General features: G+C 36.0%; 4 protein-coding genes and 1 long non-coding RNA gene across 9 annotated transcripts; 2 read left to right on the top strand and 3 right to left on the bottom strand.

The window, feature by feature from the left end:
• Window positions 1-299: 299 nt before the first annotated feature.
• LOC101262658 (fasciclin-like arabinogalactan protein 21) lies at window positions 300-1,364 on the top strand. Its single transcript, XM_004247277.1, has one exon. It carries the CDS (start codon window positions 300-302, stop codon window positions 1,362-1,364), a length of 1,065 nt encoding a protein of 354 aa, XP_004247325.1.
• A 2,540-nt stretch (window positions 1,365-3,904) lies between these two features.
• LOC138338325 (uncharacterized) lies at window positions 3,905-6,335 on the bottom strand. The gene is made up of 2 exons (XR_011211780.1): window positions 6,176-6,335; window positions 3,905-5,526 (listed from the first exon to the last, which is right to left on the bottom strand). It is a non-coding gene; the product is annotated as an uncharacterized lncRNA (long non-coding RNA).
• LOC101258483 (uncharacterized) lies at window positions 3,965-9,792 on the top strand. Of its 3 annotated transcripts, none has more exons than XM_004247125.5 (3): window positions 3,965-4,386; window positions 7,747-7,888; window positions 9,516-9,792. In XM_004247125.5, exons 1-3 carry the CDS (start codon window positions 4,076-4,078, stop codon window positions 9,597-9,599), a joined length of 537 nt encoding a protein of 178 aa, XP_004247173.1. In that variant the 5' UTR covers window positions 3,965-4,075; the 3' UTR covers window positions 9,600-9,792. The 3 variants fall into 3 exon arrangements, with proteins under 3 accessions (XP_004247173.1, XP_010326380.1, XP_019071257.1); XM_010328078.4 differs by lacking the exon at window positions 9,516-9,792 and adding an exon at window positions 9,041-9,417 and having other exon boundaries at window positions 3,977-4,386; XM_019215712.3 differs by having other exon boundaries at window positions 3,979-4,386; window positions 9,469-9,600.
• On the bottom strand, window positions 9,765-12,249 carry LOC101258184 (COMPASS-like H3K4 histone methylase component WDR5B). 3 transcript variants are annotated; one of them, XR_743259.4, is made up of 4 exons: window positions 11,343-12,249; window positions 10,405-10,710; window positions 10,139-10,226; window positions 9,765-10,040 (listed from the first exon to the last, which is right to left on the bottom strand). XR_743259.4 is itself a non-coding variant. In XM_004247124.5 (3 exons), the coding sequence occupies exons 1-2, from the start codon at window positions 12,000-12,002 to the stop codon at window positions 10,423-10,425; spliced, it is 948 nt and encodes a 315-aa protein (XP_004247172.1). In that variant the 5' UTR covers window positions 12,003-12,215; the 3' UTR covers window positions 9,765-10,040; window positions 10,405-10,422. The 3 variants fall into 3 exon arrangements, 1 of the variants encoding a protein (XP_004247172.1); XR_002028586.3 differs by having other exon boundaries at window positions 10,313-10,710; window positions 11,343-12,240; XM_004247124.5 differs by lacking the exon at window positions 10,139-10,226 and having other exon boundaries at window positions 11,343-12,215.
• A 1,269-nt stretch (window positions 12,250-13,518) lies between these two features.
• Window positions 13,519-17,511, bottom strand: LOC101257403 (uncharacterized). Its single transcript, XM_004247121.5, has 2 exons — window positions 16,431-17,511; window positions 13,519-14,295 (listed from the first exon to the last, which is right to left on the bottom strand). Exons 1-2 carry the CDS (start codon window positions 17,268-17,270, stop codon window positions 13,894-13,896), a joined length of 1,242 nt encoding a protein of 413 aa, XP_004247169.1. The 5' UTR covers window positions 17,271-17,511; the 3' UTR covers window positions 13,519-13,893.
• Between the last annotated feature and the right edge of the window lie 299 nt (window positions 17,512-17,810).

The raw sequence follows: 17,810 nt of genomic DNA, 5'->3' as shown, positions 1-17,810 counted from the left end.
TTTTTACACGAATAATTTATAAAACTTGAATTATTATTTTTTTCTCAAATGATTTTTTATTTTAAAAAAAACAAATAGAAAGTTGGAAACATATTCTGCAAATAGAAAATGTCGTCTTCTTCTTAGTGAGGGAGAAAAATGAACAGATTACAAGCTCTGAACTGAAAATCTCTCATTAAGCAAATTGAACTGCCGCTAAATACTGTAATATATAACCGCTCCGTCAACCGTTTTTCCCTTCACAAACCCCAAAAATACTCTCTATAAGAAGAACCCATTGAGCTTCCAAGAATTCATCAATGGCGTCCACTGTTAATCTTTTCATCTTCCTCATTTCCATTTTCATCTGTACTGCAAACCCAATGTTCTGTTCAACATCAGAATCTCGTCGTCACCTCCTGCAAACTCCATCTCTATCACCACTTCCGTTGGCCGTCATTCTCTCAAATCTTGGATTCAATGACCTTGCTGATGCTTCTCTCAATTCCTCCATCTCCACCGTTAATTTCCCACTTACCATTTTTGCCCCTACTGATTCCTCCCTCCTCACTTGCCCTTCTTGCTCCATTCCCCTTCTTCTTCAAGAACACTCTGTTCTTGGTCTCTACTCGTTTCACTTCCTCCGGAGTTTAGCATTTGGTACAAAGATTGAAACTTTAGCCCCAACTCGATGTCTCACGATTACCCCATCTCGATTCGGAAATTCTTCAAAGGAAGTGTTCGTTAATGGGGTGGAAATTACTAAACCGGATATGTACAACAATGGGTTCTTCATTGTTCACGGTATACAGGGGTATGTCTCTCATCTTTCTTCAATTTCTTGCAGAATTGAGAGTATGACTACTTTATCCTTCCCGTTTCTTCCGCCGCCTACGGCAGCATTTGCTGCCACGCGCGTGATGTTAAAAGATGTAATGGGTCGTTTGCGTACTGGTGGTTATACTTTGGTGGCACTTGCTATGAGGGTTAAGTACCCTGAACTATCAGATTTGAAATCAATGACTGTTTTTGCAATGGATGATTTGTCTATATTTGGTATTGGAATTGGGCATGAGTATGTTGCAAATCTTGGGTTTCATATTGTGCCTAATAGGCTGTTAATGTCGTCGGAGTTGGCTGAATTGGCTCCTAATACAGAGCTGATGACAATGGACAAAGAGGGGAAATTGGTGGTGACTACTGCAGGTGGCAATGGTCCTTTGGTTCCAATGAGGATCAATTATGTTAAAGTCAAGGATTATGATCTTGTTTACAATAAAAGGATTGTGGTTCATGGACTCTCAACGCCATTTCCGCGTATTCATCATCATGATCCTTCTGCTGATGTATCCATAAGAATTTCAGATGGATCCTTAGGTCAATGAAGAAAGAAATGATGGGGGCATCAATGTAAAGGAGAAATGATCATCCTTACTATTGTTTGAAGCATTTTCTTGTTACTTCTACAGAGGAGGAAACATTATTATATAGATTTTTACAGAAATATAATGCCCAATTTGTCTTCTTGTTGATTGTTCATCCTGATTTCTACTTCTTTTCATTGAAACATGCTGCTTTTATCGTTAGGGAGTGACCAAGCCAAATAATTAGCTTAAGCTTTCGTTAAAGCTTGAAATTTTAAAAAAATGAGCTTTAAAATTGTAAATTTTCCAACTTAACATGTCATAACCTATCCAAAAATGATGGTTCAAGAATTGAGCATACTCGTGTTTATATGGCCTTATAGACACGAGTTGCCTTAGTGGTTAGTTCTAAAGTGGGTTAAAAAATAAGGTTATTGGTATAAATGCCCCTACTTTAAAGTCCTAATAATTTTTCACTCTCATATTTTAAGGTTAAATTTTTTGCAAAATCACATAGTATACTTAATTACTATTATGTACTTGAAGTAATTTGTCCAAATAAAATAGGTCCAAATAATGATTATTATTTCTAAATTGATAAATTGTATTTCAAAATTGGAAGTTATGTTTTCAGGATTATTTTTCAATTTTTGTGAGTGTTTTTAGAGTGAAAAAAGTGAACAATTTTTTCATGCTTTTTTCCAAATTCTAGTCTCTAGAATTCAAACTTCAATTTATTATTTTTTTTTTATCAATGATGATTTTCAAAATTGAGAAAAGACATAAACACACCATCAAAGTTGTCCCATATTTGCATAAAGACACCTAAACTTTCAAAGTATCCTATCACCCCACTAAACAACTATATATCGTTGTAAATGAGTCATTTTTACCCATTCCCTCGTCTAGGTTGTTTACACGCACGTTAGGCGCGTCATGGACCAATTTTCACTTTCATTAACCAGCTTAAAAGTGCCACATGTCATTTCCTTTCTTTATTATTAATTATTTAATCAATTTATGTCATCTTCCCCAATTTAAACCCAAAATAGATGTGATAGCCCTAATATTTTGATTTTCATAGAAAGAACTATGTTGCTTCGGATTTCAAAGATGTGATGCCTGAGTTGTTTGACACTCTTTATGCTATTTTAATTTTTGTTATTCCGAGTGCAAATGATGATTGGAGCCATAATGAGACGGAGATAGTGGAAGTAGTTGCTGGCTGTGGCGCTATTCCTATACGATGGTACAATTAATGAGGGAGAAACTAGAAGAGAGGAAAGGTTTGCTGCAACAGGCTAGGAGAATGCCGCGAAGGCAAGCCAGGGAAGAAATTCATTTCGAAAGGTAATGAACAATGGAATGAGACGACCAATGAATTCGATTTTGAGTTTGCTTTCCATACTTCAAGATGAGAACACAAGCTCTAACCAGAAGATTATTATCGACACAATGGTGAGAACGAGCACCATTATGTTCGATTTAATAGATGAGGCAATAGATATACCTGACAAAGACGAAGGGAGATTCCCAGATTCCCAGTAGAAATGATGCCGTTTCAGTTGCATTCACTTATTAGAGAGGCTTCTTGTCTTATTAAGTGCCTATGTGTTTATAAGAGCTTTGGCTTTTCCATGGATGTTCCCATTTCTTTACCTAATCTGGTGATGGGTGATGAGAAGAGAACATAGACGAATTTTCTTCAAAAGATAAGGGTCGGGTCGGGTATATTCTATCCTAGGGAGTGAACAACACGCGCACGACGTAGACGAGGGAATGAGTAAAATTGACCCATTTACAATGATATATAGTTGTTTAGTGGGGTTATAGGACACTTTTAAAGTTTATGTGTCTTTATGAAAATATGGAACAACTTCGATAGTGTATTTATGTCTTTTCTCTTTCAAAATTAAACTCCAAAAAAAGTAAAATACTATAGGTCAAATGGCCACTAAGTTCTTGCATTATGCTTTTCACTACTATAAAATGTTCAAACTACAATCATTGGTGAAGGGAAGATTTTTCATTGAGGGATTCAAAAAAATTAATTACGTAAATAATATTTAAAATTAAACGGGTCAAATAATATATAAACGAATCGGTTAAAATGATCGAATCAAGAAGAAAAGATTTTTTAATATTTGGCTTTATAATTAGAAATTAAACTAATAAATCCTAAATTCTCAATCAACATTTTAATCCGGATTCAAATACGCGATTTCGCGGGCATCAGAGCGAATTCCTGAACCCCCAACGCCACTAAGCTACACCTTTGTTGTATGTTCAGGGGGTTCAATATTGTATATATACACATAAATTAAAAAATAATTATATATATAAAATTTAATTTTTCGACGAAAACAACCCCTTCGTTTAACATAAACTCGCCCCTGACTACAATAGAAATTGTATCAAAATGATATAGTGAGATCCGTGTTTTTTTTTCTCCAAAAAGCTTAATAGTAATTAATCCTCATATTCAGATATGTATTGGTAAATAAAATTTAAAAATTAATGAATATACATCTTTACCTTATTTCATCACTTCAAGTAGTTAGTTTGATAGATTAATTTATTTTATAAAATATAGGATGCAAATAAGTATTTGAAAGATTTTATAATGACAAAAAAGTAATGGAAGCGCCATAACATGTAAAATTTGGGGGCAAACCCAAATAGTAAAATACACGATTTTGTCGGGAGTTGGATAAAGCTGAGGAAACAAAAAGATGATAGCAACTCAGAGTCTCTCCTCCTCCGTTCTACTGCCGTTGCTTTGCCTTACACCGCCGGTCCACCGCCGCGTCGCTCGTTCTCAACTTTCCGATATTGAGTTCTCGTCGAAACTTCCGTCAATTACTTCCCTTTCTTCTCACAAATTTTGCAAACGTACAAGGACTAGTACAGTTCGTGGAATCAATTCCAATGACCCAAAAGAGTCGGCCTTCTTCAACGAAAACGGAGTGGTTGAAGATATGGATAGCTATCTCAATTATCTTTCCCTAGAGTATGATTCTGTATGGGACACCAAGCCCTCCTGGTAATTCCTTTTTTCCACTTTTTTATGTTTTGCATTTGCCTTTGGTTGTCGATTCACTCATTGTTTGGTATGTTTGTACTACTTGTACTACTGCATTTTGTTGCTATTCATCCATGCTAGTAACCATATTATTGCTTCTGTAGTTGCTTTGTTCTTCAATTTTTATTACTATATGATGTGTTGCATAGTAGCAAGAATTGTACTCGTTGACAGTCGCGCAAATTATTTGTGATATGAATTGTGTGTGTTACTACTAGTGGTGCCAGCTTGGGTCTAGTCCATCATGTGAAATGTTGGATATTGATTTGGGTCATGTATCAGTCATGTGAACTGATCTGATGCGGGCCGTTTGAAAGAGATAATACCAAAGGAGGTTAGGAGAAAGTTACTCAATTTCCTAATGAAAACTACCGCACAAAGATAAAAAAGTGAGTATGTGATGAGTTTTTCTATTGGTAGTTTTTCTAAGACCTCTTTAATATAATATATCTTCTCCAACAGAAGAGCAAAAGAGGTGAATAAGAAAATATTCCTGTTTTGCTAAACACAAACACATTGACAACTAGTTTGCGGAATCAAAGTTTTGTTCACTGAGTTGTACTACAACCATCCACATTGAGTTTTATCCAATAATATCTTCAATGAAACTACTTTCCTATCTTTAAAGGTTTGAGCTTCGTTGGATATTTAATCTGATGGACTCCCAAATTTCAGAGTTAAGAAGAAGAAGAACAAATTCATCATTGATGTCCAGTTACTACTGTGAGCCTTTTTTGGTGATTAGCAATTGGTATATAGTATCCAGCTTACTTAGACGAGTCTCATACCATCGGTAGCTATGATACTCACCAGAATACTCTTTTTTGGTGTACTCAAATGTCTTTAAAGGTTAATTTTATCAATCTTCACAATGTTATTGAGGCTAAGGTTTATGTCCTCCTCCGTGTAATTAAAATTTTGGTAAATATACAGGTTAGGAGTCTCGCCTCATCAGTTAGATGGACCTTTGGAGAAAAAAAAATTATACAAAAAAAATTGCTGTCAAAATGTACATTTCTGAATGTCTAACAATGAATGTGCAACCAATTTTACTTGAGAAAAGCAATTGAAAGCAGTGTCTACGTCATTAGAGTATGCTACCTGATTCAAAAAAAAATAAAATCTACGTCATACACCAATTAAAAGCAATGTCCGTTTTACATGAATAATATATTAATTCAAAGACCTAAGCTAAAAGATTATGAAAATATAAGTTTCATGCTAAAATTTCATACGAATAATTCCCATATGTTAAATACTTAAATTACAGTTGCACTTTTTCAAAAAAATTGACCAAAAAAATTTTAGTCAACTTCAAAAATTCATAGAGGCAACCAAAATGTGAGCAATCAATGCAGAGGCTACAGTAATCTGATTTCTGGAAATAACTCGTTTGGAATTTTTGGCATGAAACTTATTTTTTCATATTCTCCTTGTTTAGGGCTTTCCATGATATATTGTTCATGTAAAATGGATTTAAAATGAGTGAGAATGCTTCAAAAGATACACAAATGAAGTTAAGAATCAATTAGATAGAAGTATTTAAGAACTGATAAAGTTCTTGAATATTTGTCAAAATAGTTTGAAGAATTGTGTACTGAAAAGGGCATTATTATTAGGCAATTAACTATTTCTCATACACCTCAACAAATCGATGTTGTTGAAAGAAGGCACAAGACACTATTGGACATGACAAGGTCCATGATACCATTATCAGATAAATAAGGAGCAAGAACAATGAATTGTGTACCTTAAAATCAGAGTGGAAATAGTTGATCTTGCTACCAAAAGAATCACCCCGATTTTTCTTTGAATCTCTTGCAAACAAAGTTTTGATTCTACAAACTAGATGTTCTAATGTTATTGTGTGTTTCTGTTTAGTAAAGGAGGATTTTTTCTTCTTCACGCTCTTTAGCTCTTTTGATTGAGTAAGATATATATAAGAGAGGACTTAGGGTGTTGGGTCAACTTATTTTTTAGTGGCTTTTGGCTTTCAAGTTATTTTTGGTTTGGGAAGTGTTTGAAGAACACAAAAAAGTGTTTTTAAGCACTTTTTAAAGTTGAAAAGTACAACGACAAGCCAAAAGTCAAAAGTTGGGTGTTCCCAACTTTTGACTTTTAACTTATAAGCCACTTAAAAGATAGCCAATCCAAACACCTCCTTAGAAAAACTATCAATCGAAAAACTTTTAAGTTTCCACTTTTTAATCTCTGTGTTGTAATTATATTTAGGAAATTGAATAACTTCCTGCATAACCTCATTTGGTATTCTCTCTTTCAAATGGGTCGGATCGGATCAATTTACATGGGTGGCCCATGATCCAAATCAATATACAACATGATGTTTCTTGTACTTCCATTATCGTATTATTTTGTTGTAGTTACTGTTCGATATACTTTGTGATGCTTTCACTTCTGTTTATTCTCTCTCTGTACTGTTCTCTTGAGTCGAGGGTCAGAAACAATCTCTCTACCTCTGAGTTAGGGGTAAGATCTGCATAAACTCTAGCCTCCCCAGTCCCTACTTTGTGGAACTACACTGGGTATGTCGTTGTTACTGTTGCTGCTTCCTCTATTGTTGTTGGTGGTGAATTAACTGAGAATCATTTGTACCAACTTAAGTCTCTGCTGGGAACCCCATTTATATAAACTGGTTTTGCCAGCCAAATTGATCCTCAGCTGAACGTGAGTGAGCTGTGATGATAACATTCTACAAGTTTTGCCATTGAAGGAGGCAGATTATAATTTTTACTCAGTGGGAATGCACATCCATCAACTGCATTCCCTCCTCCTCGTGGCTATAGGTCAAATGGAAGGCAGTGAGTAAATAAAGATGAACTGCCATCGTTTACATCAGCTACTACAACAGGATTATCAAAGGTGAAAAGCTACTGCTAAGAAGCACTGAGATAGGTTGCGACTCCAAGCACAAAAAGGCTAAGAAAGTATGTGCTTTGATAAAGGAAGGCGTAAATAAAGAAAAAATAAATTTTTTACATAATATTTACTGAACATATATACATTATGTGTGTATCAGATGTACACATCTTAGGGCCTAAGCACCTGAACTGAACGCTGCCTAAGCAAGACATGGCACTCAACCTTTTGACATCTAGTCTCTGGGTTTTATCGAGCCTTTGACAACAATGCAATTGAACATGGAACCTTTTGTTGTTTGTTACTTCCACTAGGACTAGTTATTATATTTTCTCCCCTTCATCTGCACTTTAACATGTTTAATCCCAATGAATTTGGTGAATGATCATAGTTCTCTGCAGCTACAATGCTTTCTGCAAATTCTAAGTACTCTTTTCATAGTAGGTGTCAACCTTGGACAATAACTCTTACTGGAACAGTGATAATTAGCTTGAGCTGGCTGATTCTGCACTCGGCTGTAGCCACTGCAGTAGTGACGACTACAATTGCAGCATGGTGGTACATATTTCTTTATTCTTACCCTAAGGTAAACCATTTTTAGTTTGTATTATCTAATACCAGATTTGATGCATTTTCTCTAATCATGGTATGACTACATGGTACACAAACTAAATTTGCTAAATGCGCCAAACTAATTGATGTCTTTTCTTTAATCATTGACCTATGCTTGGAGATACTGTGAACGAGAGTTAGTGTTAATTGTCATCTCTGTCGCGCAATTACAGTAGTAACTTAATCCATTAATAATAAAATGAGTCCAACTTCTTTTGGTCTGACTAAGATTCAGTGGACAGTTACCTGGTAAGGTAGAATGCATCACTAGCCAAGATGTACAAGCTGACCTGGAACCATTGTTCTAAAGAAAAAAAGATATTGCTTCTCTTCCTGTGGACTAAAATATGATTCAATATCTGATCCTTCCACATTTCTATACACCTATTTGAAGGATTTTACATTTGTTCGTGATATAATTGGTATTGGATATATGCTGCAAAGGCTGTGCAGCAGCTAATCTTGAATTGCTACCAAAAAGGAAAAGAGATCTGAATATCTAAATGCACCCACTATGAGGTAGCAAGTAAATGGATTTTCATGTTTGTTCAATAGCATACTTCAGCATCCTCTGATGTCTTTCTCAATATCTTTTCCTAGGGGTGAGGGTCAATAAATTTTGAGATGTGCTTGGGCAACAATATACTGTTAAGAGTGGCGTGGGGATTGTTGTTTGCAGCAATGCATGCATATCTTATATCCAATGTTGTTTTGATCTATATGTTTATAATTCAGTTACAGCATGTGATGACAAATTAAGTTTCTTTGAACAAAGTTGCAGTGGATCAATCTTACACTATCCGTGATACTTCTAAGTGGTTACTTTTGAATTTTGGCTTTGTAAGATCACTTATCTGCTTAAGTGGAGAAAGCAGAGATGTCATTTGGTTTTCAATTGCAATAGACGCCTTTGTTATAGCCCTAACCAAGATGTCTATGAAGCCAGCCTGCAGCAGTACAGATTAACTAGTTACTTTGAGCTTCTAAGGAGATGTTTCTACTTAAATGACCAATAGTTTTTAACCTCCAGGAGATTTTTTTCCCCTTGAAAAACTTTACTGGTAACGCTCCTTTATCATGTAAAAATGAAAGCAGTTGCACTGGGTTGATTGTTACTGCTCTGCAGGCATATTCAGACATGATTGCAGAGAGAAGAAAGAGTGTGATAAGCGGTATATTCTATACACCAGTAATGTTACGCCTCTTGGGCAACAATACTCTGTTAGGTGGAGGGTGAGGATGGTTGTTTGTCTTATATCCATGTTGCTTTGATGAGTTTGATGTAAATGTTTATAGTTCAGCCGTGTTTAGCATGTGATTACGAACAAGATTTTCATCGAACAAACTGCAGTGGATCGATGTTGCTATGGACCAATCTTTAGTAGATACAGTAGAGGTGTCATTGTATGCAGTTTTTAATTGTAGTCGAGTACTTTCGATCTATGCCCTAACCAAAGTGCAGCAGACTTTGATCTTCTAAAGATATGATGCTAGTTGTTAAGTGACCCGTAAACTTTAGCCTCTACATTTTTTATTCTCGATAGCATTTTTCAGATAAAGTTGGAAGCACTAGCACCGAATTGATTGTTCACACTCCACAGGCATATTCAGATATGATTGAGGAGAGAAGAAAGAGGGTGACAAACGGTCTAGAAGATACATATGGAGATAGGAAAAGGCAGTAACAGAAGGAGCAGGAACAACACTGCGTGCATACCCCGAGGTGACGTAGATTCATATCACAATGTTTGCATTTTAAAACTGCGAGTCTAAGGACCCAATAGAGTGATCAATGTAGCTCAACTTTCTGCGCTTGCTGTAAATGCCAAACCCCCAGAGAACTCTTCATATGAATGAAAACAACACATTCTATTCATATATTTTAACTTATCTTACATTAATAAATGCTTACCCTCAGTATTCTGGAGGAATGGCACCATCTAGTTTCTCACATATAAAAAAATAAAATACAGTAGCCAGTTTTTTGAAACTTGATAACGCAATATCTCCTGGCATCCATTTCCAGATAACTGCACTATTCGTAAACACACAGGACTCATTGCCATATTTTACGCGCCAAATTACCCAATGTAACTTAATGCAAGCGAACATCCTTGGGCAAAAACCTATAAATTATGTAAACCATGTGAGACAGTTAGAAAAATACTATAGACTTTGACGTATAAATACTCCCCATCTTTTGTGTGAAAATTATTATGCTTACATAGAAAGAAGAATAAGGGTGCAACTGAAAGGATGACTCTTTCCATTACATTCAACTCAATCTACCAGATAAAGGACCACTTTGCTGCCTAAATATTGGGAAAAGCCAAAGTTAACAAGTGAAAAGTATATAAATGACATGTGATTTAAGCACTTCTTGTTACTAAAAACTCACATGTTAATAAAATTTTGATGTTCCAATCTCCAAAGTTAATATCAATCTTAAGAACACAAAGATTGTGTATTTGTAGGATAGAATGAACCTACCACATTTGAGGATATTCTTTAGTCTTGGACCCAGATCCTCACTGTCCTGTCGTTATCTAGTCCAGCTGAGAGAATCATGTTTTCTATGGGGTGGCAACACACTGAAATGACGGTATCAGTATGCCCTTCAAATTTCTGCAGCAAGTTTTTCCCTTGCAAATCCCATACGTAGACACATTGATCTTCTGAGCCACTCACTATATACTTCCCATTTGTGACTGAAAACGTGGAAGTTATGCAGTACACTCTGTTCACATGGCCTGCGTAGCTTTTTATGAATTTTCCAGTAGAATAATTCCATAGCTTCTGTACTCAAGAAAAATCACAAAAAACCCAAGTTACAAGTCAGTCGTGCAGGAGAAGTGATATAATTAAATCAAGTCACGTTTGTCATGCTTAAAAGGAAATGTATCATGACATACTGAATTCTTTGAGTTGTTCAATACTACTAAACCAAGTAACAATGCCATCAATCCCAAACTAGACTTGCTAAACAAAAGCAACATACCCAGTGTAATCACGGGTAATGCATATGCAGACCTAACCCTTAACTTGGGAGATAGACACGTTGTTTCTAATAGACCCTTGATTCAAGTAAAAGCAAAGAAAACAACAAGAGTGAAGAAGCCAAGACAAAATGCTAAAGAAAGCATGGCAAAACATACTAAAAACCAGAACAGACACTACATCAAAACATTACTTCATTCGTATCCATTCTAATACAATACTTGTAATTACTTTGTGTTTTCCTGTTGGGCATGAGATCATCTAAACCTATGAGTTCTCTGAATTTTACGCTTATAATGTAAGTGCAACAAAAGCAACTAAGCCCCAGTCCACATTGAGCTGCTGTTCGATTTTTATCACAAAAAACATTTCCTTTGAGGCCTACATATCAAAATACACATTAGAAATAGTAAATATTTCTGAATACTTACAAGAGTATTATCTAGGGTGGCAACAAGAATAAACTTGCCATTAGGTGAAAACTTGGCAAAGGAAACTGCAGGAACCTTATCATCAATAAGAGTCTTGAGGCAAGCTCCGGAAGCCATATCCCATATCTTACAAGACCCATCATGACTACCCGAAACAATCAAAGATCCATCTTTGTTGAAATGAACCGAAGTAACTGGCATCGAATGTGCCTTAATCGCGTGGATTGGCTTGCCCGTTTTCACATCCCAGACCCGAAAAGTCTCATCAAACGAACCTGAAACTATGAGATTGGACTGAGGATTGAAATTAACGCAGAACACAAACCCAGTATGTCCCCGGAGAGTTTTGACTGACTCAGCTGTGCGTGCATCCCAAATACGAAGCGTGCGATCGTCAGAGGCGGAGCATATGTAACTTGAATCAGACGACCATGATAGGTCGGAGACACCTTCTGAATGGCCGACGAGACGTGAAAGCTGAGTTAGGGTTTGGGTAGACCAGACGATTAGGGTTTTGTCCAAGGAGGCGGAAGCGAAGAGTTGTCCGTTATTGGCGAACTTCACGCAAGAGACGGCGCGTGTGTGTCCGGTCAGAACTTTTCTCTGGCGGTAGGGAAGGTAGGGTGGAGTCGTCGGTTGATTGTTGTTGTTGTTCGCCATCGGAATTTGGACTCCGGCCACGGCGTCACCACTACGCAACGCCTCGGCCTCAACTCTGTTTTTGCACAGATTTGTTATCAGTTTTTGTTACGACTAACGAGTAGGAAAATCCATATACTATATACTAATTTAGTATACGTGTATAGTTTCTCCACGTTAATCAATAAAATTACACGTATAAGAAAAACAAATTTACTAAATATATATATAAAAAGACGAAAATCGTTCGATGGATTTTAACTTTGATACTATAGAATTTTGAAGTCTAAACGATTTACAGGAAAGAGTTAAATCTTTGGGTTTTTTTGGATTCTTTTATTCGCTCAACAATATGCTCGCTTCCGTCCAATTTTTGATTAAAAATTTTCAAGTGAAAGTGAAAATAGGAGAAATTATTAAAAGGGGGCATTGTCAATTGTTAATTTTTAAATAGGATTTACGAGCATGTAATATAGTATTAAGGATTTATTTATTTCATATAATCACTCAAAAATAGCTTAATTATGTTTCATAGCTATAGTTTGTTAATTACGGTTCGTAGCTACATGTTAGATGGAGAGGGAGGACAGAGGCGAGCAGACAGGGTCGAGAGAGGAGAGAAGTTAATTGTATATGTATATCTGTAAAATGATTGTATATACGTAATAAGCATATATATGTATTTGTATATTTGCGAGCAAGAGGAGGGGGGAGGGGGGGAAGGCGAGCAAAATTGGGAGAGAACGAAGAGAGGCGAGCGAGATTGAGAGAAGACGGAGAGAAGCGGAGAGTGGAGAGCGGCGAAAAATGTATATTTATATCTATCAGATAAGAGAGGGAGAAGCGAGGCGAGCGAGATTGGGCCGAGAGTGGTGAGAGGTTATCGTATTTGTAAATGTATAAAATGTATTCATGTATGTATAAGCGACGTAATTATAACTATAATTAAGTCGTGAGCTGTAATTAATTCAAATTGTAGCTATCTTACCTAATTAACTAGTATATGTTTGTTTATTCGCATAATTTTTCATTTATTTATTTAGTTTGTTCAGTTGAGTTTATTTAGTTTTAGGATTCTTTTTCATAATTATATAGAAAAAAGATAATGTAGTTTTTAAGTTAAATTCAAAGTCCCAAGTTAAAAAAAAAGAAGGAAAATTAATAACTTTTAATCTAATAAAACTGAATCTCAAAATAATTGAATGTTTTTCGTGTTGCCCTAGTTTGATATTGGCTAAGGCACTAATAAAATTTCATTTATAATTTGATAAAGAACAATAATGAAAAATATGATTTAAATTGTATTCTTGAAAGTATTTTTAAAAAAAATAAAAAGTATCAGTTAATAGGTTATAGTTATTCTTAAAAAATTCTATGCAGAATCTCTCAATGAGAGTCCAGAACCCAAAGGACCATTTTTTTGTATACTTTTGAGTGGTTTGCTCTTATATTGGTCGCCGCCATTGAGTAATTTTTATTCGAAGATGCACTCATTCCCTGAGATCAGCTTGGCATGAACACATACAAAGCTGAAGAGTTGTAAAAGTTTACATCCATTGATGAAATGAAAGGTACATGAGCATGCCAAATATTAACTGAGGAAGTGAAAGCAAATCTTAGCAGTGCCTTGCAGAGATTGGTTTTCTGAAACACAGGTAACGCTAAGAAAAAGCAAGCACTTAACACGTATCATAATAACTCATCCCAGAACTAAAAGAGAGTTGTCTCTACATAAGATCAAATTCCACAAGATACAAGCCAGGTCATCCAAATTCTTTTCCCCGTCGTGCGTGCAAGGCTTTGCAGGGCAGGGGCAGGCCTTGACTCGGGCCACATCATGGACAAAATCAACATATACAGAATAAAGAGAGTACTAATGGCAAATTAATATATGCTGTGAAGGATTATCCCTTTATGCAGGCATTATTCTAAGCCTTTCCTCTGAGGTTTGAGATCCCCCAGAAGTACCCTCTTCTGCAAGTAGAGACTGCAAGTCACTGCCATTTGCAAGACTATTGAACTCCACAGCCTTCGATGGCATTGCTGGATAACGTCGTTGGCAGAATGTCATCAGTCTTTTAACTGATTGCAGATACTTCCTAGTTGTCTCATCATTCATGATATGAGCAACACTGTTTGTGTAAATCTTCTCACGAGCTGACCGTTCATGAATACCAACCATAGTAACACCAATAGGCCAAGGTGCATTACCGATTGCCATCTTAATATACTGATCCATTGCAGCTAGATAGTCCCTCTTCATACAGCATTCAACAACCACAAGTAGTGCTTGCCTAATGTCATCAGGAAGTAACTGGATACACAAGAAGTAAACCATGACAAAATAAGCTTTTCATGCAGAAGAAGTCATCTCAATAAGAATCTTCAAAGGGAAGATAAAAGAAACATATTGGATAAATGTTTTTCCAAAAAATACGACAAGGGAAAGTAAAGATCTCATCATCAGAATAAGCTACAAGAAATTCCACTTTACTAGCATTTGGCTCAGATACAAACTTCTATGGACTGGGTGATTTTAGTAGATAAACCATCAGAACTGCTACATAAATATTAGATTTCCATGTGCATATCTTATATACCCCCTGTGTTCAGAGTTAGCTCAAGAACCTACCATTAGAAATTAATTCGGTAAATACCATCTTTCTGCTCATAAACTTGGGCTGATGGACAAATAATTACATTGAGATATACATGGATTTACAAAAACTTGTGAATGACTTGTGGATTTTTTTATTGAGTAAAGGGATGGTATGGGAGGTGTTGGTTTAGCATTCACTATAGTAACAACTAAATCCTTTCACTACTACTATTACACCTGAATCCTGAGCAAGTTGGGATTGCCTATATGAATTTTCTAGAACAGTCGCTCTGTTTAACCTGGGAACCAAATCCAACATTTGATCAAAATAGAAAATAACCTTGGCTTAACTCTAAAACTTTAGGCAAGCATTGAGAAGAGTATGTTATGTCCCACCACTCTCTCCAAATGCAAGCATCAAGAAGCATTGTGTCATCAACAACGTAGTGCTCATTTATCTCAATTATCAATGAATGATAGCTCTTCCTAATCCAAGTGTTCACTCCTTCCAAAAAGTGGCTGTTCAATGTACTCTTACCTTTTGCCCATCGCCTAGTCTTCCTTCCCTTCTCAGAAAGGGGTCTGAGCTTAAGATGAGTGAATGTGTGTGGGCTTTTCATTTGTACTTTGTGAAGCTAGCAAATAGTCTATTTCCTTTACGCATATCTAATTGCTTCCATGAAAAATTTAATGCAGAAAATGCAAAAGCTTAGAAGCTCGGGCTTTTCCTTTTTATTGACTAACCCATTCTCATTTATCTTTAATAAGCAAAGTAGGCAAAAACCTATAGGCCCTTACCAACACTGACAATGGAGGAGTCTATAAAAAAAGAAGAAGCAAATCTTTCCATTTTTTCTGATATAATCCATTATCTATTGTATAATCATATGACATAGAATAAGATCCTCTCCTACACTTGAGTTTTGACTAATCATCATACGTAGGGTTATCATTATCACATGATGAAGGATCAGAGATGAGGTCTCATGCACAGTACATATACATCAATTAATTAAGTTAATGTTATGTTTTTTTTAGAGAATTAGCACTGTTTAATTAAGTTAATGTTATTTTTTCAGTAAGTTAATTAACTTAGGGAATACACGCATCGTTCTATATTTATACACAAGAAGAGTGTACAAATCTTTTGATGCATGTGCATATAGGGACCTGTCACTTTGTCTGCAAATTCATTGAATCATTACTCTTCCAGGTCATTATGCCACAGCTACCTCAGAATGTAACATCCTTAGTCACTAGAGGAAGGGCCAGAGGATTCATTATTTTATCCCATCATCTACTCAATCACGGATGACAATGAGACAATTAGACTAGAGATAACACAGGATGAGACTCTGTTTGGGTAAGATCTAACATAGAATCTATAGTAAGAATGTGCACCTATCCTTCATCACTGTCCTATAATGTCCTATTCCACCTCCAACAAGGCATTGGAAGAACAAGAGATCATAAATCTTAAAGATCAATTTCAATCAAACTTCAAAGCAAATCATAAGAAATCGACTACAGTTATGATGAGTTAATGTGTAAAATCAAAATAAACCATCACTAGATGCAAACACGGACTTCTACAAGAGACTATATGATCTTTTATATCAAAGCTAGAACTCCAACAAAGACACCATATTCCATATTGCATTGCCTAGTTCATTCTATCATAATTTGGATCCACCGGAGACTCAATTCATATGAGTTAAGTAAATTTCTAACTAACTTTAATTTCAAGCAATTGTGTCAATGTAGAAAGAAAACTAATATAAAGCTTGCAACTTTGCAGAAACTGAACATAGCATCTAAACACAGCAATTAAAAGGGAAGGCAACAATTACCTTTTTCCTGCAGAACTTGAATAGCGGATGCAAGTACCTAGCACACTGCTTGAAAGTAGCGACCATCGATTTCCCCTTGGCCGTCCGCTTTTCAGAATCAGTCATCTCATCAAGCTCCTGATTCCACTCATTCAACAACTTCTTAAAAAACACCAAAATCTTATCCTCATCACACAACTCAACAAAATTTGTTTTCATCCTCTTCAAATCCTTATCATGATCAACCCCTGAGGAGTTCCCATCTCCACTTAAATCTTCGTCACCACCTCCTCCATCTTTATCCTCACCAGAATCCTCCGTTACCTTCCTCTTCCTTTCACTCATCATCCCCGACTTCTGCCGTTTCTTCAATTCCACAATATCCCTCAAAAAGTCATTGGTTTGCCCCTCAGTCATGTCAGAATCGTCAACTTCAAACGTTCCAGCTTTTAATACAAATTTCAGACGATCAAGCCTGGCCTCGTCATCTTCACCAAATAAAGTCACCGGTTGTTTCAGAAACCTAAGTCGACGAACAACTTCCTGTCGAGGAAGGTTTAATCCATCAATTTTTTGCTCGTCGGTAAGTGCTTTGGATACCGATAAAGATGATGCATCCTGCTTGAGGCATTGAGTATCAGTTGTGGAGTTTGATTTTGATGAGGAATCATCGGTAGACTTCTGGTTCTGTTCAAATTGCTTTTGACGGAGGGCTTTGGCCTCAGCTTCGCGTTTTTCCTCTTCATGAATCCTCTGGAGACGCTTCTGTTCGATCTCCGACCGCTTGAATACTTTCCGGCCGCCGACGTCTTGGGCCAGATTTTTCCGACGTTGCTCCAATTCCTGTTTCAGTATATCCATCGGCCTAGGGTTTCTCTTGCTCCGGAAAAAAAAAAGAAAAAGGGGAAAAGTCGAACGAACAGTCTGTAACTATAATTGAGGATTGGGACCCTGAAGTCCTGCATATATATTTTTCTGCCCCTTGATTTGAGTTTATATCTCAAAAACAGCACCACATTTGCCAATAATATTTATTTGCTAGATTTAACGAGAATTATGAAAAGAAAGAAGATTAGTAGAAACTTATATGTAGAGATCAAATAATAGTATTTGTAAATTTTTCTATATTTAGTATATGATAATTGTAACTATTATAATATTTATTTACCTTTAATTTATAACTTAGGATAACAAATATAATTGTGTTTAAAATTTCCAAGTTGGGCAAGTATTTTCAAATGTTTCTTGTACTGAAACTGTGGGAATTAGTTGAATGTAGAGTAACATTGGCTAAACTCAGAATTTAGGCTTCTAAGAAAACACTAGACCACTGCAATTTCTTCAAATGATATGATTAGTACACAAAGATGGGGACTGTATGGCTTACTGAAATAAATAAAC

The sequence above is a fragment of the Solanum lycopersicum genome, chromosome 9, assembly GCF_036512215.1.
Source record: "Solanum lycopersicum chromosome 9, SLM_r2.1".
NCBI lineage: Eukaryota > Viridiplantae > Streptophyta > Magnoliopsida > Solanales > Solanaceae > Solanum > Solanum lycopersicum.
Note: the sequence above shows the minus strand (reverse complement) of the source record. Positions and strands in the feature narration are given on the sequence as shown.

Excerpts from the sequence above, each read along its gene's own strand:
- LOC101262658 (XM_004247277.1), top strand. The coding sequence starts at position 300 with ATGGCGTCCACTGTTAATCTTTTCATCTTCCTCATTTCCATTTTCATC.
- LOC101258483 (XM_010328078.4), top strand. The coding sequence starts at position 4,076 with ATGATAGCAACTCAGAGTCTCTCCTCCTCCGTTCTACTGCCGTTGCTT. Across the intron at positions 4,387-7,746 it reads TGGGACACCAAGCCCTCCTG|GTGTCAACCTTGGACAATAA; the intron begins GTAATTCCTTTT and ends TTTTCATAGTAG. Across the intron at positions 7,889-9,040 it reads TTCTTTATTCTTACCCTAAG|GCATATTCAGACATGATTGC; the intron begins GTAAACCATTTT and ends ACTGCTCTGCAG.
- LOC101258184 (XM_004247124.5), bottom strand. The coding sequence starts at position 12,002 with ATGGCGAACAACAACAACAATCAACCGACGACTCCACCCTACCTTCCC. Across the intron at positions 10,711-11,342 it reads CCACCCTAGATAATACTCTT|AAGCTATGGAATTATTCTAC; the intron begins GTAAGTATTCAG and ends TCTTGAGTACAG.
- LOC101257403 (XM_004247121.5), bottom strand. The coding sequence starts at position 17,270 with ATGGATATACTGAAACAGGAATTGGAGCAACGTCGGAAAAATCTGGCC. Across the intron at positions 14,296-16,430 it reads TCAAGTTCTGCAGGAAAAAG|TTACTTCCTGATGACATTAG; the intron begins GTAATTGTTGCC and ends TTGTGTATCCAG.